Source organism: Oculina patagonica, chromosome 3, assembly GCF_052425735.1.
Source record: "Oculina patagonica isolate OP01 chromosome 3, crgOcupat, whole genome shotgun sequence".
NCBI classification, from domain to species: Eukaryota; Metazoa; Cnidaria; class Anthozoa; order Scleractinia; family Oculinidae; genus Oculina; species Oculina patagonica.
The window spans coordinates 11780298-11796420 of NC_135760.1; the positions used below are offsets into that span (position 1 = coordinate 11780298).

At 38.8% G+C, this 16123-nt stretch overlaps 1 protein-coding gene across 6 annotated transcripts in view; it reads left to right on the plus strand.

Annotated features, from left to right (window-relative positions):
* LOC144646582 (uncharacterized) overlaps positions 1-16123 on the plus strand; it is a 79244-nt gene that overhangs the window by 1599 nt on the left and 61522 nt on the right. For all 6 annotated transcript variants that reach the window (XM_078506220.1, XM_078506221.1, XM_078506222.1 and 3 more), the window contains exons 2-11: positions 98-244; positions 421-465; positions 1896-2018; positions 2495-2629; positions 3561-3698; positions 7126-7248; positions 10714-10848; positions 12468-12602; positions 13342-13470; positions 14736-14858. In XM_078506220.1, coding sequence (XP_078362346.1) covers positions 98-244; positions 421-465; positions 1896-2018; positions 2495-2629; positions 3561-3698; positions 7126-7248; positions 10714-10848; positions 12468-12602; positions 13342-13470; positions 14736-14858 — 1233 coding nt within the window. The remainder of the gene's footprint in view (positions 1-97; positions 245-420; positions 466-1895; positions 2019-2494; positions 2630-3560; positions 3699-7125; positions 7249-10713; positions 10849-12467; positions 12603-13341; positions 13471-14735; positions 14859-16123) is intronic.

The window sequence follows — 16123 nt, forward strand, 5'->3', positions numbered from 1 at the left end:
TAGAAGGTTATTTTTATATTTTGTCGAATTTGATGCTCATTTCCCATTCCTAAATTTGGCTAAAATCCGTGACACAGTCAAAACTTTTTGTTTGCAGCATCTCAAACAGGGCCAGCACGTTGTCCAATATTTGGGATTCCCGATGAATGCCCAGCAGAACCAGAACATTTTTGTCTTTCTGATGATAACTGTCAACTTGGCCTGAAGTGCTGTTACACGGGGGGATGTGGACTCGAGTGCGTTGGTGAGTTATTCAAGACTTTGAAGATTTATCAAATTTTCTTTGGATAACACATGAGGAATTGTTGCATCTCTACTCTAAAAAAGAAATTTATTCAAAAGTTACTATTTTATTTCTTTAGTTCCAGACCATGGTCCCCTTGTAAGTTAGCTAAAAGAATCGTTCTTTTCTTCTTGCAGCGCCATCGAATTCAACACCAAGCAAAACGCCGCCATCCACTTCAGGTAAAGTCATTCATTCATTCAAGTTTAGTCATTCATTTTGAAACAAGCTAGAACTAAATAGTGAATACATGTAATACAAAAATTTTATGAGTTTCACTGGAAAAGAAAAAGCTAAAACGATCTAAACATCTCAACTATTCTCACTGCATACATAATTAGCCCGTCACGCGGAATGGCTTAAGTCCGTTAAATTCCAGCGTGTTGCACCTGCGCACTAGTAGCATGATGCATTGCGACCTTCGCTTCAAATATCACAGTTTCAGTCACCTCGTGGCCAGTTCAACGGAGTTCGGTGAAGTGACGGTAAAAGTTTTGCCTCTCCCACCTCCCCTGGTGGTGGTCGATCACTGCTGTATCCTACATTCTACACGCCAATTGCCCTGGCAGTCGCGGGTATCTTCCCATAACTTAGCTTCCCGTGTCAGAGCAATTGTATACAGTGAGAATGTTTTACTATCCATTTTTTTCTCGAAAATGGATTAATAATTAATTTATATGACTGATTAAATTTTCGACACTCCCGCTAAATGTCCAAAAGAGGTTTTCAATGATTGTTTGAAGGGATGAACACTGTCCAGATGGCATGAAGTGCTGTAAAAAGGGCTGAGGGTCAAAGCTGAGGGTCTGAATGGGGTTAAGTGTTTAGTGTTATTTGCCCATCATTTTTAGTATTTGCTGTTACATTGGCTAATTTTTTTAAATACTGTTAAGTATTTGGAGGTTTTATCATGAAAAACTGTAGCATTGTAAATCTTTTTCTGCTCTTCAAAAATCGGATAAAATCTTTCATGAACTTAGAGAAAATTATCGAATTTCTTCTCGGAAATCTTCGTTAGTCTTCAAACATCTTTAGTAGTCTTCGGAAATCTTCCGAACTGATCGGAAATCGTCAGAAAATGGCCGAAAACTTCTTCATATACTAAACAAAATAATATTGTCCATTTTGGAGCCGTTTTTGTTTCTTTTTGGAGAAAATTTACTGTTACAGTCAATTTTTTACTGTCAGTGTAAAAATGCCTTAACTTTTACTGTTTCCTGTTACAGAGCCAAAAAAAATAAGTGTTTAGTGTTATCAAATTGGCCCTTTGCAGTTAATGATCACGTGGTACAAAATATTACCTTGCTGGAGGGCAAGCAAAGCACTGTGACATTCAAAACAAAGAGACTTCCACCCGGCAGTCATGCTTGACTTTTTTTCGTTGTTAATGCTCCAAGAGCGGAGCCTGGTCTCCAAGCGAAAGCAGCAGCAGCGCACGCAGCAGCATACAATATTCTCCAGTATGTTTTGGTACACATGCAGTACTTTGTTTTAGTTCTTTAGTTCAATATTTAGTTATTTTTTATTTTTCTTTTGTTTTATCAGTTTATTTACTCTTTTTTTTTTCTTATTTTCTTTAAATTTAAAGATGTTATTGAATTTTGTCTTGCAGACAGTGATCCTTGCTTGAAAAACAATGGTGGCTGCTCGCATGACTGCAGTTTTGTCAATGGAAAGCGCATATGTTCATGTCCTGAAGGTTATAAACTGTTTTATGACTTACAGACATGCAAAGGTTTGTAGTAAACCCATTAAATTAATACAATTTTGTAAAATAAAGATGAAAAAATCTGTACCACGCGTGTATGATTTTCAGACATGCAGAGGTATGTAGTCAACTTCTGTTTAAACATTAAATTAAAACTATTTTGTTAAATATAGAGAAAAAAGTTATACCACGCGAAAGCTCTCACTTAACTGGTTTCATTTGATGAGGCCCTGCCAGGGTAAATTCCGACAAGCGACATGGCCCAAAAAGTAGCGACAGCACATAAAATGAAATCACGACAAACGACAACCCCCTTGGAAAAACGTAAATCCCCCCCTCTTCCCGCACCCTTAACGGCAGGGACTCTTTAATAAAGACTGATAACTGACGCATGAGGTAACTTTAAACTGTAAACTATAATATTTTTTGAAAGATAGATATTTATTTATTTATTTATTTATTTATTTATTTATTTATTTATTGCATTTACGTTTATTTCACAGATGAAAACAGTTGCTTCTTTGTCGGAGATCACAAGTGTCCTTATCGTTCTAGGCTTTTTTGTGAGGACCTACCAGATGGAAATACCACGTGCCTTTGTTGGCCTGGATACAAGAAACAAAATGGCACATGTCAATGTAAACATTTAGCGTTTCTGTGATCAATATCTCATTTCTCCTTACCATATCATGCTTTGTCAAGCGTACAGGTAATGAGAATAAAGAAAATCATCAGCTGGAGGAGGAGGCAGCGTGGCCGAGTGGTTAGAGCGCCGGACTTGAAATCTGGATTTGTTCTCGGTCGTCCTGATTTCAAATCCTCGGTCATGCTTGTAAATAGCCAACTGGTCTGCCTCCTGTCAGTTGGGATTTTTATCCATGTTATGTTTATTTAATATATTATATTTGTTCAGTATTTGTTTCATATACACGGCCCCACAAGCTTCTAGCTTTAAACATAAACCGTGTATAAATAAAGTTGCTTTTTACCTTTAGGACGCTAAACACGGGCTTTCCATTCATTCAAAACTTTTCGTAACAAAACAAACAAATTTCCAGGAGCTCATTGCTAATCTGATGTTTGTCCTTAGTATGAATACAGGCACATATGTTTTCCTGAACTATTAGAGCGTATTTAGCGTTGTCAATTTTTGATAAAAGAAAAAAAAATGCAAGGGAAAATCGTTTAAATCACCAAGATCATTGTATTCAACTCTGGAGCAAAAACACATCAGTTTTAGTCAAAGTTTGAGATGGAACGTAACAAAACGACACCTGTTCTCGTCTTGACAATGAATTGCATCATAGCATTGTCAAAGAAAGCGAATCAAACGGATTGTTTCCAGTCTATATCAAATTCTCAGAACCTAAATGGAAAGAAATATATTGCTGTGGGTAAGGATATACCAAATTTTGAGCGCAATTTGATCAAATAGTGCGTTTATTTTAAGTCATTGTTTGATAAAGGTACTCGTGTAATTAAATTATTTTTTCCATTCGTTTTAATTAGCTTTACCTTAAACTTCTGATAGGGAACTAAATTTAATAGTATATTTTTTCTTTCCTCAAGACTATGACAAGTGCAAAGCAATTCCTGGCAGGTGTGGTGTGGGAGTTTGTCACAGCACCTCTTCAAGTTATTTCTACTGCTCCTGTCCAAAGGGTTCTTACAGGACCGCTAAGTACTCTGACAGAGAAACTTGCAAAGGTAAGAAGGGTGATCTCGCCAACTGCAAAACTTTACACCGATTGCTGTTCCTCTAGAAAAAACCGAGTAGTCGGTTTTTTTCTCTCAGGGCTCGATCAGCGGTTTTACATCGGGAACTCGAAGGCAAAAAAGGCGGCATGGAAAAAAAAAAGAATGGGTTTGGAGGAAGACGTTTTTCCTCGCGCACCCTTGTCTCACCCCAATCCCTCCTCGCACCGCATCCTATTTTGATTTCAAAAAAAAAAAACACGCACTGCGCGTGCGCAGTTGCCGTCAAAACTGCCGCTTGTAAACGTCTCTAGTTTCGACCCAATCGTTAAAATATTTACTGAAAAGCTAATTTTTATACACTGCATATGCATAGAGAATTTAACAATATTGGTATTCACCGCACAGCGGTCAAATTGAACGCCGCGCGCGCGCACAGTTCCTGTGCAATTATCGCCAAAATTCTCCATACAAAGTCTTAAATTTTCCGAAAGCTTTCGCTTTAAAGCCAAAAGTTAACGCTGTACCTGGAAAGTTAAAGTTTATACGCCGCTTATGGATTGGAAATTTGATAATTAAACTCGACTGAGTTTCCCAGCTTGAAATTTTCTTTCACCGTTCTATTTCTATAACAATTTCTTACAAAAGTTTACACACTTTCGAGTCAAATTCTCAGAAAAATTCGATGCGCCGAAAACCGGAGGTGACGTCGTTTTTGCGTTTGACCGCCGTGAAGGTGAAGTTATTTGGTTTGCCGCTGCCCTTGTTATAACGGTTTTTTTCCTTTATTTTTCCTCTATCGGCGAGAAACTGAACTACTGTTAGCCCACGCGACGCGCTATTGATTCAAAGAAAGTGGTTGGTGTTGTCTTCATCGATTTTCAGAAGGCTTTCGAGAGCGTATCATACGCTATTCTTATCCACAAATTGAAGCATTATTTTGGAATTGATGGTTATCTGCTTGATTGGTTGAAGGTCTATCTTAGCAATAGAAAACAATTTACCGTCATGAACGGAAAGAAATCAGATTATGCACAAGTTACTTATGGTATACCGCAGGGGTCGGTACTCGGACCTACTTTATTTAATTTGTACACGAGCGACCTACCTGATTCAGTCACCTCAGGTGAGGTTTATATGTACGCGGACGATACATCAATCTATTGTGTGGGCAACACGATTGACCATGTTACCACACTACTTAATAATGCATTGAACGAATTACTTTTATGGTGTAGGGAGAACTCTCTTTTTCCACACCCTGAAAAGTGGCTTTATTTAGAGGAAGCTTCATTGGTCCATTAAAATCACTACGCAATATTGACTGGGTGACCCATTCTAGACTTCTCGGAGTCACTATTGACAATAAGCTCACATGGTCACGTCACATCTTGGAAGTTACGAAAGCGTTTGCACAAAAATTAAACCTCATCCAAAGAAGTAGAAACAGTCCGCCATATTGTAATTTTAACAACAGCCTGAAGAAGATCAGTGAAACTGATCGAAACGTCGGTCCGGAACAAGCCCTCAAACGAAAACGGGTATCCAAAATTTTTAAGCCGTCCGAATGCGTAGCACCAATTTGTGGTGCCGAAGGGAAAACGCTATTCCCCAGTCTCTTTGTGATTGGATACAATTGAACAATGGTCGTTCAAGATTTTGTTTCGTGGATAGGGGGCAAAGGCAAGGCCAATACTCAATAGTATAGGGAGTGATGTCAATGGTGCGACACAGCCTAAGGACCCTTGCGCAATGGCAATTACGACGGTGACGATGCCAAAAGCGACGCATTGTCTTTTAAATATGCGTCGTTGTAACTTGTATGCGGCGAAATGATACGAGAAAATTCGTCAAGCCTTCCTCTTTACTAATGCGTAGTCTGAAAGCTGTGCGATGGGATTGTCAGGTCGAAAATCGGCTCGGCGCTGGAAGTGTTCTACTTTGGAGCTGTTGGAGTTTCCATCCTTTCCATATAATTAGATGTATAGTAAACAGCGAAAGCAAAATATCCTTCAATCTACTCAAATTCACCATTTCGAGCCAAAAGAACGACACTAAGCAAAAGGTAGGAAAATGTACGTTTATTCGGCACAAATTCGCTCATGTTTTGCGCCATTATACGCAATTCTACAAACCGTTAGGTAAATTCCATACATTATCTATAAAAATGTAAATGTGCACAGACTGCACACAAACAGTTTGTCTGGGCCCCCTGTGGTCATCCGCGCAGACTGTCATACTGAACGATGATGTTTTTGAATTTTACTGAATTTTTAAATTGTTGTTATAAAAGTGAATTTTGTTATCTTTTTAATATTTTATTTTTGCAGTAGCTTTAAACTTTTAACCGCGGTTAAAAAAGTTATTATTATTATTATTATTATTATTTTTTTTTTTAATATATAGTTCTTCTTTTATTATTGCTCTCGAAGTCGCTTTTACTATTTTTCTACATTTTTTAAAGACACTGTTTTTATTATTATGTAAATAATATGTTTATATATAAAGTTCTTAAAAAAAAAAAAAAATTATTATTATTATTATTATTATTTTTATTATTATTATTATTATTATTATTATTATTATTATTATTATTATTATTATTACAGAGAACACGTAAAAATTATGCAGTGAAAAATTATAAACCAAATAGAGGATGACAATCATTAAAATGATGTGGTTAAGCTTAGTGCAAAGGAGAAGCCACAAGTCAAGCGGCCCACACTGCCTAAACTTATCCCGGTTTCTGTAGCATTAAGCGGCTAGGATTATTTCTACTCCCCCCTGAATGGGATGCTAGTCCATTGCATTATGTCACCGGTACCCATTTGTACACCTGGGTGGAGAGAGGCACTATGAGAGTAAAGTGTCTTGACCAAGAACACAACACAAGTGACCCCGGCCGGGGATCGACCTCGGACCGCTCGATCCGGAGTCCGGCGCACTAACCATTAGGCCACTGCGCCTCCCATCATTAAAATGGTGTAGTTAAGCTTAGTGCAAGTTGTCAGTAAATGTAACGATTCTTCAGTCAGTTTTGCTAAGTGTCGCTTTGCGCATTTCCTGCATTCGTTTTCCTGCAGTCAGTTAAAAGATACTCGCACCTTGCTACGGTCATTTTATTATGCTCACGATCAGTTCGTAACTCATAACCCGTAGCTTAACAATCCTTGTTCCGTGTTGGTTTCCTGTAAGTTCTGTGGTGTTTTATACTTTACTTTAACAATGATGATAAGCGCGAGTTGGGAGTGGGGAGATTTGGAGCGAGTGCGAAGCACGAGCGGTGGGGGATGGGAAGGAAAAAAAGAGAAAGGTCTATCGTGTTTCCCTTTGTTCCCGCTTTCCTCAAATTTTCCTAACGATCGCGAGAGACTGCGGATGAGGCAGAAAACTTGGTATTTATCGACTCAGTGTGCAATAAATCACTTATTTTCTACAGATAGAGACGAGTGTGCTGAGGGCAGTGGTGGATGTGATCAAGTGTGTTTAAACACAATTGGTTCCTTTAGCTGTAGCTGTCATCCGGGGTATTTTCTGGACATCGATGGTAAAACGTGCAGAGGTAGGCTTGTTAGTACTGACTCATTTATATGACAAACTGTTTTAAGAAATGTTGCGTTGTGCTTAATAGCCTTCTTAAAGTCTCTCTGTCTCGCTAAAATGGCCAGCCGACTGTGCAATATTTGAGACTCCCCCTGGAATTTCAGAAGATGCTTCCAATTATTGAGTCTGAAGGGTTATCAAATACTTAAACCCAATGCTTCAGCTAACGGTCACATAGTACAAAGTAACAACTTGGTGGAGGGCAAGAAACGTACTGTGACATCCACAAACAAAGCGACTTTAACCAATAATGCTTGACGTTTGTTTTGAATGTCCCAGAGCCTGCTCTCCAGCATGGCGGATTTTGTACCACGTGACCTTAAGCTGCAAATGGCGCATTTGCTTTGGCGAGTTGTTATTGAGTTTACGGGTTTCAAGAAAAGAGAAGAGCCCCCTTCTTGATACCTGCCTAGGAGCTGAATGGGCTACCCTGTTTTAATCATACAAATTAAGTTTTACTTACTAAGATAACGGAAAAGAAAAAAGAATGCTCTCTAGTATCCCTGCGACATCGAGTTCTCGCAAACGACGTGCTTGAGCAAGACATGCGAAATGATCGGTAGAATGATTAATTGGAAGAAACAGCTGTCCCCTTCATCCAATCTACTTACCCCATTCTCTAGGCACCTATCCTATATACACTGCGGCCCTACTCCCCGCTAGCTATGATTTGTTGCAGCCAGGGGGCAGAAAGTTGGCACTTTCAGGGACCGCGGGAAATCAATTTAAAGTGGTAGGGCTAAAAAGCTGGCTAAGAAAAACAGAATTAGGGATCACTGTTCCGCCATTTGTTCTGTACAAATTCATAGCGGAACTCCCGCGCTATTGGCGCGCGCGAACGGAGCATCGCTAAGTAAGCAAATGGTTATCGAGCAAGAAATTTTGGGGGCCGCCATCCCCGTACGTACTGGGGAGGAAGTGTTCTTTTAGCGCTTTTGTCGGTGATTCCTGCACCTACGTACGTACTAGGGACGAAAAAGGTTCCCCGCCCGTGGCTAAAGAAAAGGAGGGGAAATTGCAAACAGCAAATAAAGCTCGCAGGGCAAGACAAAATATAGAAAACTGGTAAAATTTCTCAGCAACAGCACACAGCAAAACATCTGAGAGGTTTATTGCCCAACTGCTCTGTTATGTTGGCCATTTTTCATATGTGAGTGTATCGAAATCTCGATGCGTCTTCACGCCAAAAAATGTGGCTCTCGTTCAATTGCTACACGGTTAAATTTTAGTTTATTGGTCTCTGGTCGCATTTTTCGTAAAAGTAAAACGAGCAATTGACATTATCTTCTATCCACTGGATGATGTGAACGTTTTTAGTAGGAACTAAACAAAGTTACGGATATGAAAACGCTGGAAAATTTGCTGCATGGTATTCACTGTGTAGGCTGCCTGTATGAAACCGCAAGTAAAAAGAGTAACAGAGAACATTTCTTACCCAATTTTTCTCCCACGATGTCCTCAAAAGTCATCTATATTCCGTGAAATTGTGGAAAACGAAAATGGTTTACGAGGAGACCCGAAATAATTGCGAATGATATTTCTTGTGCAAGTCCAGTTTGCTTGTTTCTGTTGTTCGCTGTTGAATCTGCGGCTGTTATCATCAAGAATACAGTAGGCTTAACTTTAGCAGATGATTGTGTTAAAACGAAGCTAACAACTGCATAGATGAAGTCCGCTGAAGAAAGATACAGGACCCTGATGCAAGCTACACCTGTACTGAATTGCTGAGCTTGATTTTATGACAGAAAATTTCGTGATGTTTTTACTTTATGAACGCAGTTACGATAGATTCCGTGTGGGCAATGTTTAAATTTTCCCATTTAGGTCATTTTTAAACAAATGGGTAGCTCCACTTTTAGCCTTGCTTAAATCTATATATTACATTATCCTTTTCACCTGCATGAAGCCATAAAATATCAACCCAACCAAAAAAGTTCAGCCCCTCCCCCTCCGCGGCCCCTGACTTTCCTTTGACGGCAAAGCAGTGCCTGGAAACGGTGCAAGTCTGTGTCAATCAAGCCGTTGCCGCTTAGGAAGACGTCACCCAAAGTTTTGTTGTTGTTTTTTCTCAGAAATTAAAGATTTAACATCAATGACTGCATGCGTGTGAAATGCCATGTTCTTTGCATTGTCAGCCAGATTTCTCACCTGATGTTTCACTTCATTGAGAATCTTTTTCCTGTTTTTATTTGGAAATTATTACATGTCATATTAACAATAATATATTTTACAGGAGTTTACAGAAAACACACACGTACAAAGACACACACAGTTTATTAAATTCATTGTTTGTTAATATGGGTCTTGTGGATAATGTAATAAGCGCTACACAGTCTAATTACATAATCAAAGTGTCAAAGACTTGAACTTCCACTTCTTATAAAATTTTTGCCGTGTATTATTTTTCTAAGCGATTAATAGATTTTATGTTAATTCTTTTACAATAATAAATAACTGATTTTCCGACCAAAATACAATAATTCAAGAAGTCATTACTCTTAAAATTAATGACACCTACAATAATGTCCTTCAAAAATAAAGTAATAACTCATTCCAAAAGGTTTTCGAGAAAGGACAATCAAATAGCAAATGTCCTATCTCCTCTCTACAAGGTGGCTCGATACAGTTTTTTCTGGGCTATACCTTCAATTTGCAATTGGCCTTTAAACGATCTTCCCTGACTCAACATCATATATTGGTTTTAGATTGAAGTTTACTTTGATGTATATTTTAAGGTTATCGATATTTCCATGGCAACGATAAACAGAAAACCGCCAAATCAGTAAAACCTGATTTTTGCGTGAATCAGATTTGTCGCTTAAAAACTAATACCAGCATCTTAAACCATGATGTACTGCAAATACTGCTTGTTTCGCCAACGTAACAAGCATTACAGCTTGCACAAGAAAATTTGTACACGATGTGCGTACGGAGCCTGTCAGGGAGAGGATCTTTCACGTTGAGTAGGTATCGGGAGAACAAGTGCTTAATTTTAAAAGTATAATAAACAAATTTGATGTCGATGGGTTTACAGAATCGATCGATTAGCTTGCGCACCCTTTGTTGTGCAACACCCGAAAAATGCCCGATGTAGGGGATCTTGAAATAGTGCTTGGGCAACTCCTGTTGCTCGAAACCTGTTGAAGGTCGTGTGTCGTTCCCTACTACTGCTCTCGTGACATAACGGTGGAGTAACATGTCTAATACATGCTCGGGATAGAGATTCTTACGCAAAATATTAAATAAATTCTGAATGTCATTGTGAAAACCCAACCACGTGTTGTTGATCTTAAAGGTCCTGACAATGAGCGTTTTAACCAGCCCCATTTTGTAGCAAAGGGGTATAAAGCTTAAAAATTAAATTTTATTTTAATTTATTAATCTATTAACTTATTTATAAATTCCATTCACGTTTATTTCACAGAAAAAAACAGTTGCTACTTTGTGGGACGACAAAAGTGCCCTTCTTACTCGAAGTCTTCGTGTAGGGACCTACCGGATGGAAATACCACGTGCGTTTGTTGGCGTGGATACGAGAAACAGAATGGCACGTGTCAAGGTAAACATCCAGCGTTTCTGTGATTAATATCTCATTTCTCCTTACCATATCATACCTTGTCAAGCGGATAGGTAATGAGAATAAAGAAAATTATCAGCTGGAGGACGCTAAACACGGGCTTTCCTTTCTCTTAAGGTCTGTCGCCTGAGCTAGAAATTTGGGAGTCTGGTTTGATGAAAAAATGTCCATGTCTACACATATCAGCAAGGCATGCAGTAGTGCGTTCTTTCATTTACATAATATTAGGAGAATTAAGAAATATCTATCTGTTGATAGTCTACGTACAATTGTTCATGCTTTTTATTACCTCTCGACTGGATTATTGTAATAGCTTAATGTATGGACTGCCAAATCTTCAAATTTCCAAACTGCAGCGTGTTCAATATGCCAATGCAAGACTAATTATGGACAAACCAAAGTACTCACATATAACCCCAGCCCTCTTCGAGCTTCATTGGCTTCCCATTGCTCATCAAATTAAGTTTAAGATTTTAATTCTTACCTTTAAATCAATTTATGGACTTGCGCCATCTTATCTTAGTGATTTGGTGAAAGTTAAGCAAACGAGCTCATACTCGTTACGCTCAAATAGTAGCCTATTATTAGAAGTTCCACGGGAGACATTATGTGCCCAACACTTGGCGGCAGGTCCTTCACTTCATCTGCACCAGCTTTATGGAACAGCTTGCCGGCCGACCTGCGTATTATTACGACATTTGGGGTTTTTTAAAAGTAAACTTAAGACATTTTTATTTAGATCAGCATTTTAATGTATCTTTTTAAATTTTTACTGAATTTTACCTTTAGGTTTTAGTTGTTTTATATATATGTATACTTTTTATTGTTTTTAATTAAATTCCTGTAATTTAATCCTGTAATTTAAATTCCTGTAATTTAATCCTTTAATTTAAATTCCTGTAATTTAATCCTGTAATTTAATTGTTATTTAATTCCTTTAGGTTTTAGTTGTTTTATATATATGTATACTTTTTATTGTTTTTAATTAAATTCCTGTAAAGCTCTTTTGATCAGTACATGTAAAAAGCGCTATATAAATTATTAAATTATTATTAATTATTATTATTACTACAAACCTTTTGTAACAAAATGAACAAACTTCCCCGAACTCATTGCTAATCTGATGTTTGTCGTTAGTATGAAAACAGGCACAAAGATTTCCCTTAACTATTACAGCGTATTTTCGATAAAAAGAAAAACAAAATGCAAGGGAAAATCGTTTAATCACCAATATCATTGAATTCAACAACAAAATGACGCCTGTCCTTGTCTTGCAATGAATTGCAACATAGCATTGTCAAAGAAAGCGAATCAAAAGGATTGTTTCCAGTCTTTACCAAATTCTCAGAACCAAAATGGAAAGAAATATATTGCTGTGGGTAAGGATATACCAAATGTTGAGCGCAATTTGATCAAATAGTGCGTGTATTTCAAGCCATTGTTTGATAAAGAGACTCGTGTAGATATAGCTACATAAATATAATCATGCATGGTATAATCAAATTATTTTTTCCATTCCCATTTGTTTTAACTAACTTTACTTTAAACTTCTGATGGGGAACTAAATTTAATATAATAGTATGATTTTTTCTTTCCTCAAGACTATGACGAGTGCAAAGAAATTCCTGGCAGGTGTGGTGTGGGGGTCTGTCACAATCAGCCTGGTTCTTTCTACTGCTCCTGTCCAAAGGGTTATTATAGGACCTATATGTTCTCTTACAGAGAAACTTGCAAAGGTAAGGAGAGTGATCTCGCCAACTGCAGAACTTAATACCGATTGCTGTTCCTCTAGAAAAACCCGAGAACGCTAGACTACTTGTAGTCGGTTTTTTGTCCTTGGGTCCGACCAGCGGTTTTACATCGGCAACTCGAACGCAAAAAAGGCGGCATGGACGAGAATGGGTTTGGGGGAAGACGTTTTTCCTCGCGCACTCTTGTCTCACCCCAATCCCTCCTGCACCGCATCCTCTTTTGATTTCGGAAGAAAAACAGACTGCAAGCAGTCTACGACAACGCAGTCCACAGTCCAGTCCACCACGGTCAAACACACTGCGCGTGCGAAGTTCCCGTCAAAAACTGCCGCTTATAAACATCTCAATATCTCTAGTTTTGAGCCGAAAGTTAAGATATCTACTGAAAAGTTAAGTTTTATACGCTGCGTATCATTATGCATAGAGAATTTAACAAATGTTATCCACCTATCGGCTCGTAATTTGGTTTGCTGCCTCCATTTTTTTGTTTTGCACGTTTTCCCTTTAAACTCTTACAGAGAAAACGTTAAAAATATGCAGCCACAAATTATAAACCAAATAAGACAATATATACTGGAGGATGACATTTATTAAAATGATGTCATTAAGCTTTGTGAAAGATTTCAGTTAATGTCTCGATTCTTAAGTCTGTTCAGTGTTCAAAGCTACTCGTACCTTGCTACGGTAATTTTATTGTGCTCATGATCACGTTCATTTCTATTAGATGATGACGAATGCTTTAGCAACCCACCAGCGGATTGTGGGAAGGGTGTTTGCGTCAACACTCCTGGGAGTTACATCTGTCAGTGTGATCCTGGGTACAAGTTCAATGACACTTCGAAAACTTGCAAAGGTCAGTAAAAAACAGTAGGATTATTAACTACCCAGTAGCCTGTCCTACTGTTGCGTGCTTAATTCTACTCGCGCGCGAGCGACATACGAGATTCGACCTGAACTTTTTATACCGTAAAATTCCGGTTATAAGCCCCCCGCTTATAAGCCCCCCCCCCGGTTTTAGGCCCATTAACTTGGAAACAAAAAAATACATCCGGTTATAAGCCCCCCAGATATAAGCCCCCCTCTACCGGATGACAGTACTGAACAGGGCTAAATGTTGGTTTTTTGGGCGTTTTAACTTAAAAGCGTATTTCGATCAACACTCCTGAGGCTCTTTTCGAAACGTTTTTTTCCTTCCGCTTATAAGCCCTCCCGAATATAAGCCCCTCCGCTTATAAGCCCACCCAAAAACCCTTACGAAGTTGTATAAGCCCAGGGCTTATAACCGGAATTCTACGGTATGCATGTAGCGCCTCTGATTGATTGGGTCGGGGCCTGGGGGCGTAGCTCTCGCAAAGTCTCACGTAAATGGCTCGCTTCCCTTCAAGAGGACAAAAGAACCAAATAACAGAAACAATGCCCCTAGCCACAGAAAAATAGCAACTGCTACACCGGAGGACCAGTAGATTTACAAGCTTACGAGAGCTGCTTCACTACTTATTTGATCGCTATCGCTTCTAGAAACTCAAGCACTCACAACTTTATTCCAGATATAAAATTTTTTAACTATGCATCATTTTGGTTGAGATACGCGGCAAAAAAATGTACTATAAAGTATTGTCTTCGTTTCTGAAGGACGCGAGGACACGGATAATTTACCTTGAGTGCTCTTAAAAAATGTGGGCCACTCTTGTTATAGTTTATAACACCAAACTTAACTACCCTTGTTCCGTTTTGCTTTCCTGTCAGATCTGTGGCGTTGTCAACCTTATTTTAACAATCATTTGGAGATTTTCTTTGATTTTAAAGCGATTTTGTATTTACAATGATTATCAGCGCACTGAAAGATAAAACTTTGCTTCCTCCTCCACAGGCTTTTCCAAAAGGCCGATTGAGCGCGGATTCCGAGTCGGGAGTGGAGGGATTGGGAGCGAGCGCAAAGCGAGAGCGGTGGGTGGTGGGAAGGGAAAAAAAGAAAGGTCTCTCGTGTCTCCCTTCGCCCCGCTTTCTTCAATAATTAACTAGCATTTCCCCAATGATCGCGAGCGACTGAGGACGAGGCAGAAAACTTGGTATTTATCGACTCAGCGTGAAATAAATCACTTATATCCTTTTTTTTAGATGAAGACGAATGTGCTGTGAGCAGTAGTGGATGTGATCACGTGTGTTCAAACACAATAGGTTCTTTCAGCTGTGGTTGTCATCCGGGGTATCTTCTGGACACCGATGGTAAAACGTGCCGAGGTGGGCTTAATAGTACTGACTTATTTATATGACAAACTATTCTGGTTTGAGAAATGTTGCGTTGTGTTCAACAGCGTTCTCAAAGTCTCTATGTCTCTCCAAAAGGGCCAACCGCGTCTGTCCAATATTTCAGAAGATGCTTCCAATAATTGAGTCTGAAGAGTTATCAAATGCGCCCTTTTCAGCTTACGATCACCTTGCTGGAGGGCAAGAAACGAACTGTGACATCCAAAACAAAGCGACTTTAACCAGTCATGCTTGACTTTTCTTTGTTTTGAATGTACCAGAGCCTGCTCTCCAGCATGGCGGATTTTGTACTATGTGACCGTACGCTGCAAAAAAGAGCGTATTTGCTTTGGCGAGTTGCTATTGAGTTTACGGGTTCAAGAAAAGAGGATAGAGGCCCTATGGATACCTGCCTACGAGCTGAATGGGCTACCCTGCTTTTAAGCATAAAAATAAAGTTTAAATTACTTACTAAGATAACGGAAAAGAAGAATACTCTCTAATTTCCCTGCGGGCAGCGAGTTCTCGCAAACCCGGGGCCTTGACGTGCTTGAGCGAGACATGTGAAATGCAGGCGGTGTGCGCACTGGGATCGCTTTGCATTGTGGTTGTAAAAATTTCAAGATGGCGGCGAAGATGGGAAAATTTAGTAAGTTACAAGCTTCGTTTATCGATACAATTATTTATTTTCTGAGCTCCTTTTCTACAGTTACAGAAACTTTTACTCACTAAGATTGTATTTCTGTCAACAAAATAAGCAATGTATCTTATTTTCATCAAAAACGCGGACAACGAAAATGCATCCTGTTCGAGCATGTAATTTGAATCCGTCTTTTCGTGAGCTATAATTTTTCGTACATTGCTCATTGAACGAAGAAATTGGTATAAACTGTTTCTATAATGTTTGTTCTAAGCCAGGGTATAAACGCTCCCAAACGCTCCCCGCGTTGTGTTGTAGATTTTCCGAATTAGAACAGACATGTTTTGGTTGCAAATATGGCTTCGAAGAGGTGACAGATACAAGAAGTGATCGCATGGGGTGACTTGTTAAATCCTGAAATAGAAACGATCGGTTTCGTCCAATATTAGTAAGGTTACCAGCGGTACGTAAAATGTTTTAAATCGCTTCATAGCAGATAGAAAACAACAGGCTTACCCTGAAGAAATACAAAAAATGTATTGGCTTCTTGTGAATCTGGAAATTTGATGAAGTTATTTGAAATCATATTATTCAAACGAGAACTATTATAAATCAAAGG